This window comes from Coenobita brevimanus, chromosome 1, assembly GCF_032717465.1.
Source record: "Coenobita brevimanus isolate Jiangsu-jjx chromosome 1, ASM3271746v2, whole genome shotgun sequence".
NCBI classification, from domain to species: domain Eukaryota; kingdom Metazoa; phylum Arthropoda; class Malacostraca; order Decapoda; family Coenobitidae; genus Coenobita; species Coenobita brevimanus.
Genome location: NC_136954.1, coordinates 59,308,499 through 59,330,619, shown reverse-complemented (window position 1 = coordinate 59,330,619; position 22,121 = coordinate 59,308,499). Strand labels below are relative to the sequence as shown.

General features: G+C 41.1%; 1 protein-coding gene across 1 annotated transcript in view; it reads right to left on the bottom strand.

The window, feature by feature from the left end:
- The window catches only part of LOC145399261 (serine/threonine-protein kinase SIK1-like), a 102,816-nt gene that overhangs the window by 65,033 nt on the left and 15,662 nt on the right, over positions 1-22,121 (bottom strand). Inside the window, exons 2-3 of the mRNA XM_080271957.1 lie at positions 1,996-2,112; positions 872-935 (exon numbers count right to left, since the gene is read on the bottom strand). Coding sequence (XP_080128083.1) covers positions 872-935; positions 1,996-2,112 — 181 coding nt within the window. The remainder of the gene's footprint in view (positions 1-871; positions 936-1,995; positions 2,113-22,121) is intronic.

Genomic DNA, 22,121 nt, shown 5'->3' with positions numbered 1-22,121 from the left:
AGACAGTTATAGACACTAACATATACATTCACAGATAAATATACACTGTAAATAATAAAAATACAGGTAGACGGATAGATTTATTGACATACTTGACTGATAGACTGATACATACATACATACATACACACAACTACATATACCCTGATAGATATAAATACGAACGCTGTTACCTAATACAAAGCCTTACAAGCTCATAAGTACATATAAGAAAGCCAATGTGATGGGGTCGTATGGATACAAAAAAGCTTACAAAAACACAAAAATGGGGAAATACAGGACCAGATGCAAAATTACAAAGAAAAATCCAGGAAAATATTAAAGGGAAAATAAAAGTCAAGTAAAATAAAGGAAAATAAATAACAAAAATAAAATAAAAAGTAGAATATATACATACAAGCATAGAGCAATGACAATACAAACGAATATACAAAAACTCCTGAAGAAGGAAAAATGCAAAGGACAAAGAAAAAACTACTAATATACAACAGAGAGGAAGAAACACACACGATACAAAACTGAAAGGAAAATAGTAAGCACTGAAATTCTACGACACACACACACACACACACACACACACACACACACACACACAAATGTCATCCAAATCACAAAATCAGAAGCGACGATTTCAAAACATGACGTGGCCACAAACTTGCCAAATCAAGACAGCGAAAACAACACACACACACACACACACACACACACACACACACACACACAAAACATTTTCATACTCTCTCTCTCTCTGTCTCTCTCTCGCTCTATCTCTGCTCATTACAAAAGCATACTGGGCCGTTCTCGCAACACAAAAGACTGGACGGTGCAATATATGGACTACCCTGCGTAAACCTGACGTGGCTGTACTTACCAAACATCTCCCCGTTACTGGCGTATTCGGAGACCAGGTAGATCATATTCTTGGACTCCATCACCTGTACGTAAGTAGGTAAGTAAGTATGTGGAAATATCTTTGTGAGGAGATGTTGGAATTATGTAAGTAAATGATGGTATATTGAAGCACCTAATGTAAATGCCGGGATATATGTAAGTAAATGTTGATACATGTGGAAGTAAATGCTGGTATATCTGTAAGTACCTGTACGAGTATGTAAGTGTATGTCATCATCATCATCATCATCAGCCGTTTGAGTATCCACTGCAGGACCGGCCTATCCCGACCGAAGTCGGGACGATACAGCCAATGTATCTCTACCAAGTGGCTTAAGCTGTCTAGTAGAGATTGTATGTAGGGTGAGAAGTGCTTGTAAATGTAATTGTAGTATTGGAATGGCTTTGGATGTGTGTGTAGTCTGTGAACCAAGTGTAATCGGCCCGCGCAAGCCGACTGGGTGCAAGCCTACTTTACAGTAAGCGACACTGGTTCAACCACAGCACCCCTTGTGTCCGTCAATGTAGTACGTGGCCGGGTGAACACTCCCAAAGTTTATTACCCTGGCGGGGCGCGAACCCTGGTTCACCCGTGTACGAAACGCACACTCTACCACTGTACCACAGAGGCTCCAAGTGTATGTAGATGTCGGTATATACGTAAGCAAATGTTGGTAATAGGTAAACACTTGTAAATGCTGCATATAAGCAGATGTCTGCAGTGTATACGTAAACGCTGGTAAATATTCTCCTATGCTCGTATATGAAACTAAATGTTGGTATACATGCAAGTACTCCACCAAACCAAAACTGACTATAATCCTAACTTAACCTGATTTAACCTAACCTGATAGTCAAATCTAACTCACGAAGACTTATTTTTAACCTTACCTGACTAGCTTTAACCTGACTTTAACTAATTCTAAGTCACCATAACTTTTTTTAAACACCACCAAGTCTGAATAAACCTAACCTAACCAAGCCTCACCAATCAGACACATATCTAACCAATAAGCAGGTACATCTGTAGGGTAGGTTGCTCTCTCTCTCTCACAACCACACACACACACACACACACACACACACACACACACACACACGTACCTGGTATAACTTAATAATATGTGGGTGGTGTAGTGTCTTAAGCACCTTCACCTCCCTGTGGACCTTCTGTAGGTTGGCCGCGTCTAGTTGACTCTTGTCTATGATCTTGATGGCAACCTGAAGCAAAAATGGAAAAAATATGAATGGAATTCTGAACTACAAATACACAAGATTCTTAACAAAATAAATATACAATTCTGAAATATAATCTGTATAAAATTCTTATTTCCACATATATAAAATTCTGACCTACAAACATTCTGAGGTACAATCGTATAAAATCCTGAAGTAAAATATGTACAAAATTCTTTATATATATATATATATATATATATATATATATATATATATATATATATATATACACAGTATATTTATATAACATTCTGAACTACGCACATTATTCTGAAGTACAATACGCGTAAAAATTCAGATCTACATCTAAATAAGATTCTGAAGTCCAAATGAATACAGAATTAGCTCTGAACTAGACAATAATGTAAGACAAAAACTGGACTAATGAATAAATAAACAAATAAAAAGATAAGACTAATATGAAAAGAAGACCGTACCAGAAGAGTCTTATATTCTGTATTCGGAAAATGGGTTAGATGTTCGTTATTTGAATTTATGTTTAGTTTTGACCTTAAGATTAACATAATGGAAAAATACTAATGTTGGAGGAACGATCTGACTGGGGTCAGTTAAAGATCTGAGGTTAGAAATTTATGAGTTCGAAAAGAGAATATTAATCATTTATGAGTTAGAAAGGAGAATATTAAGAAAGTTTGGACTCAGGTGAGTTGGTGTGGGTTGAGCTGGTTAAGTTACGTTAGGTTAGGTCATGCGAGGTAAGACTGCGCTGGATCACGTTATACCGTATGTTATACGTTTCTTTCCTTCTCTCTTTCCTCCTTTCTCCTCTTTCTCTTTTCCCTTTCTTTCCTCCCTCTCTCCTTTATGCTTTCCACCATCCTTTCTCTACTCCTCTTTCCTTCATTATCTTGTTCCTTCCATTTACCTCCTTCCTAACTAATCTCTCTTTCTCCATGCAGCCTACTGTCCTTCCTCCACCTTCTCTTTTCCATCCTTTTCTTCTTCAATATCTTCCTTCATCTTTCCTTTACTCCTTCCCTCCTTCTTCCCTTCCTTCCTCCCTTCACACCACTAGAATATGTGTTGTCATGAATATCGATCACCTTCTCTCGTCATACTGTCGCTCACCCTCTCTCCTTCCTTCATTCATTCATTTACATTTTCATTTCCGTTTTCATTCCTTTACTTATTCTTTTTTCCCAAGAATCTTTCAGTTCCAGATGTTTTCTTAATTCTTACCTTTCTTCCTTTATTTACTCATTTTTTCCTTCTTTAATTATTTGCTTTCATTCGCTCTATTTTCTTTCTTTATTACATACTTTTTTATATTTTCCTATTTTCTTTCAATTAATCGTTCCTTCATTCATTCAAGTACATCACCTTCCTTTCTTTCCCTTTTCTTAACCTGTCAGTTTTTTCTTTCCCATTATATAACATTCTTTCTTCCTTACTTCCTTCCTGGTGGGGAGAGGAGAGGGAGGGGAAGACAGGAGAGGGGGAAGGAAATATGATAGAGGGTAGGGAAAAGGAGGGGAAGAGGAGGGGGAGGGAGAAAGGAGAGATGGATGACAGGGGAAGGGAACGAGGGGGAGAGTGGGGAGGAGGAGGAGGAGGAGGAGGAGGGAGTGAGGAGGGGGTGGGAGGGTAAGTCTTCGAAGAGGGGAGGGGAGGCAGAAGGGGAGGAGAAAGGGAGATGGAGGAACACGGGAGGGAGAAAGAGGGTAGAGGGAGGGAGGAAGGGAAGTGAGGGAAGGCATAGAAGGGAGGGACGGGGAAGGTAGGGGAAGAGGGAGAGAGAGGGTAGGGGACGGAAAAGGAGGGCAGGGAGGGAGAGGGATATAAAGCAAGGAGAGGAGAGAGAGGGGTGGAGAAGGGATGGGGGAAGGTGGAGGAAGAATAAAATGAAAAATGGAGAGAGAGAGAGAGAGAGAGAGAGAGGAAAAGAGAAGTGAAAAAGAGAACGGAGACGATAGGAGGGGAGGGGAGGGGAGGGGGGAGGGGAAGAGCAGGGAGTGGAGTGGGGTGAAGTGGAGAGGAGGGGAGGAGGGGCGAAAACACTGGCTATAGTAACTGGCTTGGCTCAGTCCTCCCTCTCTCCTTCCTTCTTCCTCTTCCTCTCTCCCTCCCTCTCCTTTTTTACCCTCCTCCCTCCCCACCTCATCCTCTTCCCCTTCCTTCATCTTCCTTTCCTCTTCCCCCTTACACCCCATCCTATCTTTCCTTTACCCTCCCTCCCTCCCATTCTTCCCTTTCCTCTCTCTCCTTCTCCACATTCTTCCATCCTTTCCTCTCCCTCTCACCTTTTCCATCCATCCCCTTTTTTCTTCCCTCCCATTTCCTTGCCCCCCCTCCTTTTTCCTTCCTCCTCCGTTTTCTTTTTTCCTCCCTCTTCCCCTCCTCGCTCTCCCTCCCTCCACCTTCCTCCCTCGTAAGGCTTCCTCGCTAATTCCTGTTGCTGAGAAGGAAGGAAGGAACGAACGACCGAAGAAAATGAGGAGACAAAAAGAGGAAATTAATAGAAGGAAGAATAACAATGAAGGAAAATAAAAAAGGCAACGAAAGGAAGGAAGGAAGGAAGGAAGAAAAGATATGATACAATTAAGTAAGGAAGGCATGTGAACCAAAGGGAATTGAAGACAGAATGCAGAAAGTGAAAGAAGGCGTGGATGTACCTAAGACTTTTACAAAACAAACCACCTAAGTACCGCCACGTAGGTATGTGAATAGTATGTTAAAAAAAAAAAAAAAAAAGTAGGCATGCAGGTACCCAGCAATGAAGGTAGGTTGGTAAGTAACAAGGAAGGGTAATATGCAAGGAACTAGATAGGGAGGTACACAATTAGCAGGAGGGGAATCAGATGGGTAGGTATGCTGGTAGGTATGTATGCGGGTATGGTACAGTTCAAGTAAGAAAATGGAAAACTGGAGGAAAACGTGACTTGTAGTGGCTATATTTATTTAATAAAATTTGCAAAGTTCCAAAAAGCTGATAAATCTTTCCATACACCGAAGTATAAATCAATACATTAAGAAATGAGAACATACACTTCTTTCACCTTAACCTGACCCACATTTACGTTCTTTTGCAGCTTATGTTACGAATCTCAGTGCAAAGAAGTTACATGATTAATTTAGTTTTCATTGCACTTCTTTGTGATTGGCATATTCTAGTGTTAATCCAGTGGTATAACAAAGCATTCAATGAAGACAGTTGGCAGGCAATTTTAGGCCAAGTTACAGTGGAAATGGTATAGTATCCGCAGAGAATTGTTCGAAATATTTCAGTAGGTCCGTCGACGCTCTTTCCTTACATTCTAGAAACATTTTTAGGCCCGTCTATTCTATTTGTAGACACTAGCTATGAGCGCGCCCAATCCATATACTCATATTTTATGCTATTATTACCGTATTTTTTCGAACTGTAAAATGATGACGCAGAGAGAGAGAGAGAGAGAGAGAGAGACCAGGAGTGATGACGTCAAAGGCAGGAAAATATCGATAGCTTTCTGCTCTCTCTCTCTCTCTCTCTCTCTCTCTCTCTCTCTCTCTCGTTCCAGTTTTCTACCTCGCACCATTTCTCCCTTTCATTAAATTCGTTCTCCAACCTTGAAAGAGCTCTCTCTCTCTCTCTCTCTCTCTCTCTCTCTCTCTTACACACACACACACACACGCATCCCACTCACTATCACCCACTCCTTTACATTCATTTCTGGGTAATCTCTCTCTCTCTCTCTCTCTCTCTCTAAGTTGGAGAACACGACGAAAAGAAAAAAGAAAAAGAGACTGAAAAGACGGAGAGAAAAATGAACAAGCCCACATAAGATAACAGAGAAAACATAGATCAAAATAAGAGAAAGTATGTAACACGGAAGGAAGGAAGGAGGGAAGAATGAAAGGAACAGTTTAGTTATTTATTTAATTCATCGACTACTAACTAAAGATGGAAGGAAAGCAACAAGAAAACGAAGAGTTGACAATGCAAAACTAAGGGAAGGAAATACGGAAGAATGAACATGTAAAGTGAGTGAGGGAATGGGGAAGGGATATTCCTAAAAAGAAATGAGAATAGATAAGCTGCAAGAAGCAAAAATTCGTGGAGGGAGAGAGCAAAAGTTCAGGAAGAACTAAAACCAAATAAAAATCCATGGCACGCTCAGACGGCAAGATCGATTTGGGTGACGTCACGAGCTGCATGGGCCAATATCTCGCCCAGTGACGTCACAGTCCCCAGTGACGTCACAACCAATCACCGCCGACGCCGTGGTTCCCCTCGACCAATGGCAGGGATGAGTGTGTCGTCATGAAGTTTGGGTGATGATGGTGAAGCAACGGTGATATAAGAACGGTGAGGCAACGATGATAGTAAGAATGGTGAGGCAACGGTGAATGTAAGAATGGTGAAATAAGGATGAATGACAGCATGATGACACGTGAAGGAAACTGTATGAATAATGAAGGGGAATGAACACCTACAGGATATAACGTAATCCATAAAGACAAAGAATGAGGATGAATACCAGAATAGGAAGTGAAGAAAAATGTACAAAATAATGATTAATAGGAATAAACACTTTCAGGATATAACGTGGAAAGAAGTGCATTATGAATGAGGATATAAAAGATGGCAATGAATAACACAACAGGACGTAAAAAATGTATAAATAATGAACAGGAATGAATAACAGGACTAACGTAAAAAAAAAAAAATCCATATGAATACGAATGGGCATAAATTTGACATGCGATGAACAACTGCATAGGTCGTGGAGAATATCTAAGTACTGAAGAGAAATGAATACATAACGACGTAATAAAAATAAGAGGATAAACGTGAAGAATGCTGTACCGGAATTGGAACTGATAAAATATTATTGAAGTCTAAAAAATGTAAGATGAAACCGAGACAAACCATAAAACTGGAGTTAAATAAAAGAACTAAGCCAATTAAATGGATTAGATAAGAACAGACAAGCACCGGTAACTGAAATATGAGGAAGTGACTCGAACGGAAGGAAATGATGATGAAATTAAGGGAAATATAATGACCTTGAAATAAAAAGAAAATAACCAAAAGAAATGGCGATTAGCTGGAATGAAATGAAGATGAAGTGAAAATAAAAATAAAACTGTATGGAAATGAAGATTAAATGAAAAAAATATAATGATAAAAAACAATATACAAAATGATAAATCAAGAGCGATGGAAATAGAATGAAGCTTATTTAACAAAAAATGAAGACAAATAAAAAAGAAATGGAAGATAAAGGAAATGAAGATGAACTGACACGAGCAGAGACGAATTAAGGGAAACAATAGGTTTGCAAGTGAAAAAAAAATAATGAAGGAACTGTAAGAAATCCTGAGATATTGATAGATGGTATGCAGACATATAAACAGAGAAAAATGTGTGTGTGTGTGTGTGTGTGTGTGTGTGTGTGTGTGTGTGTGTGTGTGTGTGTGTGTGTGTGTGATTATCGACCTTTGCATAGTCTTGGATATGGTCGTCAGACTCTCTCACTCCTTCTCTCTCTCTCTCTCTCTCTCTCGACCAGGATGATGCTGATAATGACTCCCTTATGCTCCTCACACACATCCGCCATCAATCCCTTCATGGTGAGTGCTATTTCCGACCCTGAATTGAAATCACTAGAAAGAATAAGCTAATAATAGAGAGAGAGAGAGAGAGAGAGAGAGAGAGAGAGAGAATGTTTCCGGTATAACATGGTAGGGGTTGATGGAAAATGTTTTATCTCTATACAACGAATTATCATTAGCTGAATAAAATCGTCTGGAGGAATCATGAATAAACTAAGAATTTACGTCATCATAATCAGCATAAAATCGTCTGGTGGAATCACGAAATTAATAAAAAAATCACGTCTTCTCAGTCATAATACAAGGATAATGAACACTGCTTAATCCTTTCTGAGCAAATCTTTCCCATGCTGAATAAAAATCACCTGGAAGCAGCAAGGCAAAGAATACAAAAAAATCGCGGTGAAAGGATTAAAAGTTGTTCACGACAGGTATTTCGTAAGCTGAATAAAACCGTCTGGCGACTTTTAAAAAATAACAATTCACCGTTCTGAAAGGGTTTAAAAACATTATTCAAGAGAGAAATTTCCAAAACTGAATAAAATCGTCTGGAGGTAGCAAGACTACAGTGATAAAAGAGTTAGTGGAGACTGCTGAAAGCCTGTAGTAAGAGAGGCACTTCCTAAACTGCATAAAATAGTGTGGATGTAGCAAAGACTGGGCTAAAAATATCCCATCGGCGCATTGACGGGGTTAGGTTACTCTCCCAGGCACCCAGCACAACCCCGATTATATTAACTCACCATCAGACGGCCTTCTTCGGCTTAATATAACTGACTGGCGGCAAGAAAAAGGCAGAAAAATCATCATCGTTCATTAGGTGCAGGTGCCTTCTTTTAATCCCTTTTGGCACGAAGGGCCTTCGATCGTATTAAAATCCCCGAAGGTATAAAAAAGTAAAAAGAATATAGCTATCGTGATACTGAAAGGTTTAAAATTTAGTTACGTTATTTAGTTACTCCGATGGCTTTCTCTATACGAATGATTTACCGTGATGAATACTGCACTGAGTTCTTCACTACGAAAAGTTCCTCTTCAGCTGTAATGTCAAGAATAAAATGAAAACTAAGTCATCAGGGTGAAGGCGTCAACGGAGAAGGAATTTAAGAACAAAAACAAAAAAATAAACCAGATGGATAATAAACTATTTAAATGAACGAACATTAAAATACTGGGGCGAAAAACAAATTAATAACACTAAAATGAAGTGAAAATACAGAGGGCAATTTATATAAAATAACGAGACGTAAGAATAATTAACCAAAAAAAAGAACACACGAAAAAAAATATAGAAAAAAAGATAAATAAAAAGAAAATTATGAACTGAAAATAAAGGAACCTACATTAAAAAGAAATGAAAAATAGAAACGAGACGTGAATAAGAAACGAAGAAAACGAAAGAGAATATTCTATAATTAATAACCCAACTGAAGTGCACTGAAAGGGAATGAAGAGATGGCAAAATGGTGAAGGGATATGAAGATAAGTAAAGAAACACTAACGAGAAGTAAATGAAACAAAAATATATAAATGGAATAAAGAAAATGTCAGGGGAAAAAAAAAAAGGAAAATGATTAGGTTCCATAACGAAACCCGAGATGTATGAGGAAGTGACGAGTTGAATGCTGAGTGATGAGGTGGAAAAAAAAATAATAATAATTACTATTACTACTATTATTATCATCGTCATCATCATTATTATGAAAAGTTAAATGAGTAAAAACAAAAATTACGTGAACGAAAAGTCAAGGAAAATGAATGATAATATACGAAAAAAGTGAATAGGAATGAAAGGAACATGAGATGGAATTTTTGAACAACGAAATATGAAAAGTAAATGAAGACAGCAAGACACAATATTGCGAGAGAAAAGAAAGGAGCAGAAATGATGAAACGTGGAAAGCAAGTAAGGTGTCTGTAATGAATGCGAGGTGAATGAGGGAGTAATGAATGAATGAGAGAAGGAGGGAAGGAAGGAAGGAAAAAGGCCAAACACAATTACAGGAATGAAAAGAAATGGGAATAAATCATGAAACACGGAAAGTCATTAGAGCAGGGAACATGTAGCGAGCGAATGAAACATAAAAAAAGAAACGGAGACCTCAAACGGTATTAATAAAATGAAATGAGAAGTGATGAAGCCTGAAACAGTGAGTAGGCTCTTTGTTGTGAGTGTGAGGTGTATGAGTGAGTGTGGTGTTGAGTGGCGAGTGATGAGGCGGGACAAGGGTCGGGTTCAACGCACAAGGCGCCTCTGTACGGTACGGCATGGGGCAGGTAGGCAGACTCAGGCAGGGGGGAAAGGGAGAGGCAAGGAAAGGAGGAAGGAAAAAGAAGGATGGGGATGAGGAAGGAACAGGGAGAGGTGGAGGAAAGGGAAAAGGGAGGAGGGGGAAAGGAAAAACGGAGGGCGGGAAAGCGTACGAAAACAAAGAAGAAAGGGAGTGAGATATGTAAACAGGGGAGGAAAGAAGTGAGCATCTGTAGGTAAGGAGGGACAAGGGGGGGGGGAAAAGAGGAGGGAAAGAGAGGGGAGACAAAGGGAGGAAGGATAGGAGGGAAGAGGAAAAGTGAGGAAAACAGAAGAGGAAGGAAGAGGGGAAGGGAGGGATAGGGACCGAAAAGGAGAGGAAAACGAGAGGGAGGGAGAGGAGATCCAAAGAGGGAAGGGATGAAAGGAGGAATGGTGGGCTGGGAGGAAGAGGGGAGGGAAGGAGAAGGGAGGGATAGGGGACAGAGAGAGAGGAGAAAAGAGGGAAAGGAGGTGATGTAAAGAAGGGGTGAGAGACAAAAGAGGAAAAGAGGGACGGAAGGATAGGAAGAAAGGAAGACAAGGTAGAGGGGGGAGAGAGGGGAGAGGGGAGGCATGGGGGTATGGGAGTGGGCGGTAGTAAAGAGGAGGAAACAGGGAGTGAAGGAGGGAAAGGAGGAAAAAAACGGAGGAACATGAGGAAAGTGGGGATGCGAGAATCAAACAGGGAGCGAGGCATGAGAGGAGGAGAAAGAGCGATGCCGGGAGGGGTGGGCAGAGGGAGGGGAGGCAGAGGGAGGGGAGGCAGGAGAGAGGGGAGGCAAGAGAGAGGTAAGGACGAGGAGGAAGAAGAGAAGGAGCAAAGAGAGAGGGGGGGAAGAAATGGGGGATAAAGAGGAAGAGGAATACAGAGGTACAGGGAGAGGAAGGAAGGAAGGGTGAGGGATACAGAGGTAGAAGGAGACGGAGGAGGAAAGAGACAGGGATACAGATGTAGAGGGAGAGGCAGGAGGGAGGCGAGGTAGGGGAGGCACGGAAAGGAGGAAGGGATTGAAGAAGGAGGTGAGGCAAGGAGAGACGAGGGAGGGGGAGGGGAGGGGAAGCAGGGAGGGGAGGGGAAGCAGAGAGGGAGGCAGTTGGGTCAGAAAGGGAGGCGGGAGGTGAGGCTGATAGGGGAAAGAGAAGAGAGTAAATTAACGAATGATGGAAGGGGGTAATGAACGAGACAAGGCAAGAAAAAGGAGACAAGGATGGGTGAGGCAGGGCAGCATGAATACAAGACAGGAGGGAGGGGGAGGCAGTGGGGGTTAGGTTGGAAGTGGGAGGAAGAGGCAGTGGGGGATAGGTTGGAAGGGGGAGGGAGAGGCAGTGGGAGTTAAGTTAGGAGGAGGAGGGGAAGGAGGTGGGGGTTAGGTGGGGAAGGGGGAGGGAGAGGCAGTGGGGGTTAGGTAGGGAAGGGGGAGGGAGAGGCAGTGGGGGTTAGATTAGGAGGGGAAGGGAGAGGCAGTGGGGGTTAGGCTGGGAGGGGATGGCAGTGGGGGTTAGGTGAGGAGGGGGGTGGCTGACAATGGAAAGAAGGGCAATGAACGATAAAAGTAAGTGAAAACAGTATTAATGAATGGAAGTAGGAAGTGAAAGAGTAAAGGATGGAGCAGTGACACAGTGAATGAAGGACGAATGGAAGGAGGTGGCGAATAAGGGATGATAGGAAGGAGTGAGGGAGAAGGAAGGGAGAAGGATGGTTAAGGAGTGAAGTAGGGGGGTGGGGGAATGAACATGAATACATAAAAAGGAAACAGTAAAAAAGAAAAAAAAGTGTGAAGGAGTGCATGAATGAAAGAAACAAGGGGCGAAGGATGGAAGCCCAGAATTAATGAGAGAGAGAGAGAGAGAGAGAGAGTGTGAGAGAGAGAGAGAGAGAGAGAGAGAGAGAGAGCACAGAGAAGGACTGTTGAAACCACCTTAACATCAGTGCTTTGTCCTTCCATCCTCCTTCACTCATTTTCACCTCCTTCACTTCTTTCACCTCCCTCGCCTCTCCTTTCTTCTTTCCTTTATCTCCTTCACCTCTCTCTCTCTCTCTCTCTCTCTCTCTCTCTCTCTCTTCACATGAAAAACTTATTATTCATGAGGCCTGTACCGATTCCTCCTGCCCTCCTTCCCTACTTCCTCTCTCTCTCTCTCTCTCTTTATCTCTATCTCCCCTGTGTGTGTGTGTGTGTGTGTGTGTGTGTGTGTGTGTGTGTGTGTGTGTGTGTGTGTGTGTGTGTGTGTGTGTGTGTGTGTGTGTGTCAGTGTGGGCATTGATACATAAAACATAACCTCCACATTATCATTCTCCGCCTTACAGCTGCGTAGCGGTTCTTTCATATAAACAAAATCGTCTGTAGTCAACCATAATACAAAAACAACGTCCAGACAAAGTTAGGTTATAGACACAGCCTTTAACTCTTTATCTACGTAAGGACTCTAAAGCTGAATCAAATCCTCAGTGAGTATTACTTGACAAAGATCCCAAAATCCTTTCAGCTCGACGGATGGGACAGATGTAGTCAGACTGGAGTGTAGATCTGACTAGCAACCGCAACCAAGGAGATTCAGTCCTATCTCAAAAGCTTCGCCGACTTTCATGCACACCACAACTTAAGTCTTCAAATTGTGGATGTGACCCAGCTCCGCCAGATGAAGACAGACCGACTATAAGCAACATGAAATACAATTAAAATGAAACACTAGTACCGTTGGCCACTTAACTCCTACGTGGCAACTAAGTGCTTAAATTAATGTCCTGATTCTGATTACGTGTGTTCTTTTTTCTTACTTTTTCCAGATTATTTTTGCTTCATTCTTAATCCCCTAATGATTTTACTTAGCTTTACAGATTTATTGAACTGGGGAGCTTAGATATGGCCTTAACCAACCCCTTCACCTTTAGAGGTCTTCCTGAATAATAATAATAATAATAATAATAATAAAAATAATCGTCTGGGGGCATCAAGAATTAAAAAAAGCCTAACTGATGGTATTAACACAGCAATACACTTCTATACACCCCAGGCCCTATACCGGTATATAACTGAAAATGCAGTGTTACTTTCCCCTCTAATTTCTCTTCCCCTCCCTCCCCTCACTTTCCCTCCCTTCGGTCTTACCTTCCCGCTCTTCTTTCTCCCCCCTCCCCTCTCCTTCCCTCCCTTCATTCTCAAGCATTCCCTCTCTTCTGTCTCCCTCCCCTCCCCTCCCTTTCCTCTCTTATCCTCCCCCTTCTCTTCTTTCTCCTCCCTTTCCTTTCCTTCCCTCCCTTCGCTCTCTTACCCACCCTCTCTTCTTTTTCCACTCTCCCTTCCTCCCTGCCTATCGTTCTTCCCTTCTCCCCAGTTCATGCTAAAACAGAATATACTTCCCTCTCTCCTCATATCTCAGACACCTGGAATAATTTAAGAATAATTAGGCTAACATACCTATGGAACCTAAGTTACAAAAGGCATATTCCTCTGTATCCCCATCCTTCCTTCCGACTTATGTGGCACTGAGAGCTTCGTAACACTTCCTAAGCGATTTACTTTGCATTTAACACTTGAGTATCCTCTTGTATGCTGCATTTTACATTTGAGCATCCTCTTGTAAGCTTATGATATCGTTTTAATGTCGATATGGTGTGCAACGGTAACATACAAGATGATATTATGGTGTAATGTGCATAATAAATCGCTAAGGAAAAGGTGCTACGAATCCTCCAGCGCCAGTTGGAATACAACCCTTAGTGGCAAGCCTTACAACATCCTTTTGGGTGCCTTCCTAGTCAGTTACGCTTCTTACGCTCATACTTAGCTACTTTCTTTGTCACTTACGCCCATACTACCACTAAAGGATAAGTACATGCATTCTAAGGCCTCTCTCAGTGTCCACCAATACAAGTTCGCTAATGTTTTTTTTTTTTTTTGGGGGGGGGTTGCCTTTACAGATGTAGTGACATGCCAGGAGGTATTGACAACTTTTAGGCTTTCTAGCACCTCTTCCACAGCGATTTATTATGTACAGTACATCTTTTAATTCTCTCGAATGTTGTTTCTGATTATAATTTTTATTGTTACTATTATTTTTTTTATTATTATTATTATTATTATTATTATTATTATTATTATTAATTATTATTATTATTAGCATCAGTATTATTATCGACACAGTGGATAACTTATATGCAAGAATATATTACCAACTCATACACAGAAATACACTGGTAAGGAAGAGGTGTTAGTAATCTTCCTAACAGTACGAGAATACCACCCTAGCTGCTGATGTAGTCTATGCTTGGTTAGGCGAGTGGTTTGTGTAATAATGTACTGCCATCATGTGCGACGGGGTTCAATGGAAATGGATGCTGTCATCTTCACCCGCCCTCCCCCCCCCTAAAAAAAAAATAATAATAATGCTAGAAACAGTATCAATGACAATTCAACTGATTAAACTAGATAACAGCAAATCAATACAGTAGAATAACAGCATTAACAATAAAAATCTTAATCATCATTGCTGCACACTAACGGACCCAGGTATTACGTCTTTTCCTCAGAGGCCCGTGTCCTACGAAAGATGAAATGGGTGAATAAGATCCATAAACACGAAAGGCAAAAATACGTAAAGTGGAGTCTAGAATAAGAAACAAAATGTACAGTAAAACAGATTATACATCCATTCATTTCACTCAATAATCTAAACACTACCTCTAATTAACCAATATTTCAGCAACTAATCGATATTATCCTTACCCCGGTATTAATATAATATTCCAACAGGAATCACGTCTCTAAAATAAACTTGAAAATGCCATAAAATTTTAATATAAACAAAAATATCAGCAACCGTAAGAGCGAGGACTTGGCTTGTTTACATTTCTGTCCACGGCGGCGCCATCTTTCTTTACCGCCCAGACTAGAGGTGGAGGCCGTGACGTCACTGCTTACGTCATGGTTGCTTACTCCTGCACTCACCTCCACTGCCCTCTTTCCCTTAATTCTGAGTGCCATTTATGTTTGCTTCCAGTTTTTTTTTTTTTTTTTTTTGCTACTCGAACTAGTATTCACGGATACGTATGACTGAAATTCAGTGCATTTTCCTGGAATTTAATGATTTATCTGTTTCCATTTTTCAGCTCCCTATCCTCTTCCTGTCGCAACGTGTAAGTCCCTCATCTAAACTGTAATAATGATCAAAACGTACTAGGTGCAATAAGTTCAATACGAATACTGCTAAATACTGCCACTAACACTACAGTTATATTCTAATTATTAAATAACATTACATACCACAGAACCATTAATACAAATAATAAATACCTGAACAAATGTTAAAAATAGGCTGTACTTAAAGAACAGGGTTTTCTCAGAGAAGAAAAAAAAGTTAAACCTGGTAGGTGAGAGCGACCACCATCCACTCAATGCAGTGCTATCTTAGGTGTTTCTGAACTTACTGACAAGCCAAATGGCTTCTTGTAACTCAGGAAACCATCTACTTCGCTTGATGTTAACCATATAACCAAATGAACTCCTGGTGGTCTAGTGAGTTAACATGCTCCAACCGGTTGTTGCCTTTATATAAATGGGTAACAGTACAGAGACACAAATATCATCCCAAAGTTTGACGAATACATAGCGGAAAAATCGTTCCATCTGAAACACGCACTACCAGAGATAGGGTTTCCACTGTATTTCACCCGTTGTAAAATTTTCTTCGGACGGAACTGGGAAGATGGTTGTTTCTTTGACTATACATCTGATGGGTGGTTGGGGTACACTGCTTACGTACTGTCACTCAGGGTCAAACGACTAGTCGCTCGCCTTAAATGTCAGGACTGAGTAGCCTAGCCCATGGTTCAAATCTTCAGCTGGGGGCAACAAATGACTGGGTGCTCGATACGGAAAATACAGATAGATTGATAGATACACAGATTGTCAGATTGATAGAGACAGCTGGGAAATATGAAACGTGATGAGAACACGATTAAGTACTACGGATTTGTTTTCAGTGTAGAGAAAAACAGGAAATAAGATGTAAAAAAAAAAAAAAAAAGCAGGAAAAAACAGAATTAAGATGTAACAATAAAAAGATAGACTGAACTGAAGGACAGAAGAACAATGAAATGAGGAAACAATGACAAGAAATCAAAAGGGGCGAATAACATATAAAATGGGAAAATGGATGGAAAGAATGAAGAGTGTACACTGAAAAGAAAAACAAAGAGAAGACTGAAGGAAAAGAGGGAATGCACAACAGACATGGAACAATAAGGAAACGAAGAGGAAAGAATGAAGAAAATAAAGAAAAAATATGAAAGAATGGGAAAGAATGAATGATGGCTGTAAAAGGGTAAATGAAAAGAAATAGAGATAATGGGAAAAGGATTGAAGGGTAAATGAAAAGAAATAGAGATAATGGGAAAAGGATTGAAGGGTAAAACATGCACAGGAAAATGACATATATACAGTATGAAGAAAGGCGGAAGGAAAGGAAGGAAGGAAGAAAAGAAGGATGGAAGGAAACGACAGAATGATGTAAGAGAGGGAGGGGAGGGAAGAGGAGGGAGGCTATTTTCATCACTACTCTTTCCTCATCCTCTCTCTCTCTCTCTCTCTCTCTCTCTCTCTTCATTTAGCCTCTCCTTGTCCACCTTTCTCCCTGCCGATCAAATACATAACCTCTCTCTCTCTCTCTCTCTCTCTCTCTCTCTCTCAACTTACCATCAAATTCTCCCTCCAAAACATACAAAAAATTTCCGTGTAGAACAAATAATAAATACCTAAAAACAAGGTAAGCTTTTAACACTTTCCATGAATTAGCAAGGTCAGTAGTGGTAGTAACAGCATTATATTAGTAGTAGTAGTAGTAGTAGTAGTAGTTGTTGTTGTAGTAGTAGTAGTAGTAGTAGTAGTAAAGTGGTAGTAGTAAAGTGGTATAGTAACAGTAGCTGTTGGAGAGAGAGAGAGAGAGAGAGAGAGAGAGAGAGGAATGCGCGTGAACACTAAAAACAAGTAAAATGACAGGAGAGAGGGAGGGAGGGGGGGGGGAGAGAGGGTATATCTATCCTGCTGTCTGTTTGTCTGTCAACACCTGAAGTCTCTCACCGCAAACGTATATAATCCATATTTTCCTCTTCCACATCCGTTTAATAATAGCTTCAATTATAAATCACAAAATATCGGTTAATTAGAGGCAGGTTAGACTATTGGGCATAATCATAACAGACTGTAATTTAGGGTATTTATAAAAAGACCATGAATTGTGCACCTGGCAGAGCGGGAATCAGCTGTTCTGCTGCCTAAATTCAAAACGTGACTCTCCCCCCAAACATCGTTCAAGTCTACACTCGAAACTTTATGGCAAAGGGACGATAATGAGCCATAAAAAATAATCAACCTTGAGTATTGATCACGTGCTCCTCAAATCACTGCTCTAATAGTACGAACCTCATATGGCAACATCGCGGCCATTTTTGACACTTGACTCTCCTTTCATCAACATTTTGGACCCTTGGCAGCAAATAACACCACTATCGCGATGGATAATTAAGTATTGGGGGTTTTCATAGAGGAGAGGAGTTGGGAAGGAGGGCCAAAGGAGGAAAAAAATAAGGGTAAACATCATTCCTCCGCTGGACTCTCTGCCAAGTCTATCCTCGATGACGTCAGAGCAATGCATGATCTCGGAGGCTGACATTTACCTCCCGTCCTTTTCCTGCACCGCTAAACTATTCCTCCAACCCACCCAATTACCTTCCCATCACTTTTAAAACAGGCCCCGAATTAACCCTGAATCACTGTACCAACAGCCAATTCCGCCTAAACAGAGGAATAGACGGGAAATATTAGTAAAACGGAGGATGCTGGTGTAAAAGAGCTGATGCTTACGTCAATAGTCGCTACAAATCGCCAACCCCAGGAAGAAGGTATTTTTCTCCAAACAATTATATGATAAACCAGTTGTCAGCACTTGAGCACACCACTTAAACACCAGTACGCCGGGAGACTGGCATGAGACGAGGAGGAGAGAGAGAGAGATAAAGAAGCGTGAGAGATAAGAGGGAAAACGCACAGAAATAAACTTTTTCTCTCTTCCGTCAAGCGTTTCTAAGTGAGATCAGCAGTCTAGCGTACCTGCTGGCTTTCTGCTATGACGCGTCCATTTCTATGCTTCGAGTTCGCTATTGTGCCACACCACAGGAGCAGGGGATGGTATAAGGGCATCGCACGCGTAAAATGAAGTCGATAACCTCTGTTGGCAAGATGCATAAGGACAATAGTTGCTAGGCTACGGAGTTCCCTATTTACGTGGTCAGAATCTGGGAGGATTCCCTTCCGAGGGGCTGGACATTTCGGCGCCTCAAACATACCAACACCCCTACCAACACCTGCCAAAGAATCATCTCAATCTTCATCATACCCATTATCTAGTATCCTTACCTCGTCTACCCCAACCTCGCCTAATCTAACAAAATTCGTTTCATGTCCCATGCCACAACACCTAAAGAGCCGAGGTGTCTGAGGTACCGAGAAGTCCAATTCCCATTCCATCCCTAGAGAATGTTTACGTTCGTGGAATCTGACCTTTAGGATAACAAGTTGGGATTTATTTATAGAAATCTGATACTTGGAAGGCTTGCTGTGAAAAATAAATGAAAATTGTCTGACACAAAGAAATTGGCCTGTTTTTTTCCCTAACTAGTGGAGATAGGGGAAGATAAAGGCAAATTAAAAGCCACAAATAGGTGCTACAGGAAGGTAAAAAATTGAGAGTAAATGGAGAAGACTGAACAGGTCGACAGAAAGGATGAAAGCGGAAAGAGATGAAAGCAGAAAGAGGAATATACCGGAAGCTAGGAGGAAAAACAAAAGGAAAAAGTGTGAATACGAACGTGGATACGAAAAAATTTGAGGAGGAAATATTGAGACAATGGGTTAAATAAATATACTGAAATATGAGGTATGAGACATACAGCTATACTCTTTTTACTCTAACTTGGACTCAAATTTCCATCTCTTTACCTTCCCTATTGACGGTGTGGCAATAAATTAACACCAGAATATAATGTTAGTCACAAAGAAGTATTATGGAAATGATGCAGAATCGTAGCACTTCCTTTTTGCGCAAATGGTTTTTGAAGAATAGCTACAAAAGGACGAATATCTGGGCCAGGTTAAAAAAAAAAAAAAAAAAAAAAACATACACAGATAACGAGAGACGGAGTGCGGATTCTCACTGGACTTTGGTACGGCTAAACAAGGCAGAAAAGGGAATCGATCGAGAAAGAGCACCGACAGACATAGATAAACTGGATTCAGCTAGACCGACTGAGGAGTAAATACGAAATAGATATAAAACTGACAAAGAGTCGAATAAGCTTGATAAACACAAACGAGAGAGAGAGAGAGAGAGAGAGAGAGAGAGAGAGAGAGAGGATAGGCAGACCAGAAATAGCCTAGCCCTCCCAAGCCGCGTGTGGCCGAAATGAAAGAGTGAGACAGGAATGAAGAGCAAGGATGAAATACTTGATAATTACCTCTCTCTCTCTCTCTCTCTCTCTCTCTCTCTCTCTCTCTCTCTCTATATATATATATATATATATATATATATATATATATATATAATATTTTCTCTCCGCATTCCGACTCAACCCCAGTCGATTCTGAAACGAGAGCGAGAGAGAGGGGAGAGAGAGAGAGAGAGAGAGAGAGAGAGACAGAGAGACAGACAGACAGAGACAGACAGACAGAGGAAAGGCAGTATAGGCAGAGGAGGGAAGAAATAGTAGAGTAGGCAATAAACCAGAGAAAATTGGTGAGAATAAGAACGGAGGGAGGTAAGTAAAAGAAGGAAGGAGGGGAGGGGAGGGAGTGGAGGCGAGTTAAGGAGAGAAGAACGAGGGAAGAAGGATATGAGAGTGAGCGGGGGAGGGGGGAACGGGAGAGGCAGAAGCAAAGGAGAGGGGAAACAGGAGAGGAAGGAGGGATGGAGGGAGGGGAAAAGGAAGAAAGCCGAGGGTAGGGAAATTTAGAAAGGAAGAAAGGATGTGAGAGGAGTAATAGAATTGGAAGAGGGGGGATGAAGGAAAAGAGAAAGGCGGAGAAGGAAAGAGGAAGAAAATACAACAAAGAGCACTAACGAAAAAACAGGAAGAATGGAGAGGAGAGATGAAAGGAGGGAGGAGAGGAGAGAAGAAAGGAGGAGGGAGGAGAGGAAAGAAGAAAGGAGGAGGGAGGAAAGGAGAGATAAAAAGAGGAGGAAGGAGAGGAGAGAAGAAAAGAGGAGAGAGAAGTGAAGAGATGACAGGAGGGACGAGAGGAAAGATGAAAGGAGGAAGGAGACGAAAGATGAAAGGTGGGAGGAGAGGAAAGATGAAAGGAGGGGAGACAGGAAAGGAGAGAAGAAAGGAGTGAGAAGAAAAGAGAAACTAAAGGGGTGTGGCAGCTAAATTAGGGAGGGGAGAGTATGGAATGTGAAATATGAATGAATGGAAGAAGAAGAAAGTGATGATAAAGGAAGGATAATAAAGAATGGAGGAACAGGGAAGAGACAAAAATGAGGAAATAAATGGAGGGAAAGATGAAAATTGAAAGGATGGAAGGAAGAAAGAAATGAAGGAAGGGAAGAGAGGAGGATCTGAGGGTAAGGGAGAAATGATGAATAGGGGAGAGAAAAGAAGAGCAGAGAGGGATGGGAGAAACGAAAGAAAAAGAAGGGAGGGAAAGAGGAAAAAGCAACGGGGAGAAAAAGACTGAAGAAGAATGGAAGGAAGAACGGAGAGGAGAAAGAACAATAGAAGATAGGCATGAAAGTAATGAAAGAATGGAAGGGAGAATAAGAAAAGAGGAAGGAGGGAAGGAAGAAGGGGAGGGTGGGTCGGATAATAACAGAGGGTGAGGTAAATAAATGAAGAGTATAGGACGATAAAAAATAACGAAGGGAGACTGCGTTACCACCACATTACCCGCACCATAAACCAGACCACAGTTACTCGCTGCTGTAAATTTACCGTACTCCATAATTACCACCATCGTAAAGAACCACCATAATTACCAGCACAATTACCACCACCACAACTATCATCACCATAGAGAACCACCACAATTACCACCACCACAACTATCATCACCATAAAGAACCACCACAATTACCACCACCACAACTATCATCACCATAGAGAACCACCGCAATTACCACCACCATAACTATCATCATAAAGAACCACCACAATTACTATTACCGCAAAGTACTAAAAAAATTACCACTACCATAATAACCACTACAATAAAGAACCATCACAATTGCCACAACCATAAAGAACATCAATCACCTCCTCTATAAAGTGAAACATTATTACTACTGCCATCACCACAATTATTACCACCACCACCACCACAATTACTAACACCAGTACTACTACAAGTCCAGCCACGATGACAGCTATCATCACCACCATTAACCATAATTACCTTAACCACCATAACTGCCATAATTACAACCACCATCACAATTATCATAATCACCACCAGCACCACAATTACCACTACCATAACCTTAATCACCACCACAAGTGCCACAAGCTGCAATACTACTACCACCACTACCACAATCACCACCACCGCCAGCACAATCACCACAATTACTACCACTTCTAAAGAATCCGGGGCTAAAAGTGACGTGGTTTCTACGCGACAATTTTGATATAAAGTGTCGGAGATGAATGTGATGTGTGGGAGGAAGGGAAAATGAGGTGAACTTGGCAGGAAATTATCCTGAGGTGAGGTGAATATGAGGTGAACGTGAAGTGAGAATGATGTGAACGTGGCGGGAATGATGTCAGGGTGAGGTGAAAGTGAGGTGAATAAGATGACCGCGGAAATGAGGTGAGGGATGAACGTGAAGTGAGTGTGAAGTGAACATGAAGTGAACGTGAGCTGAATAGGAACCGCGAAAATGAGGTAAGACATGAACGTGAAGTGAGTATGAGGTGAAATGAAGTGAATGAGATGAAAATTAAACGACAGGTGAAAATAGAATGAACATGAAGCGAGGTGCACTTTAAGTGAAAATGAAGTGAATATGAGAACATGAAAATGAAGTGAGTGAGATGATCATGAAGCAGATGTAAAGGTTTGCGGGTGAAATTTTTCCTAAATGAAAATGACAT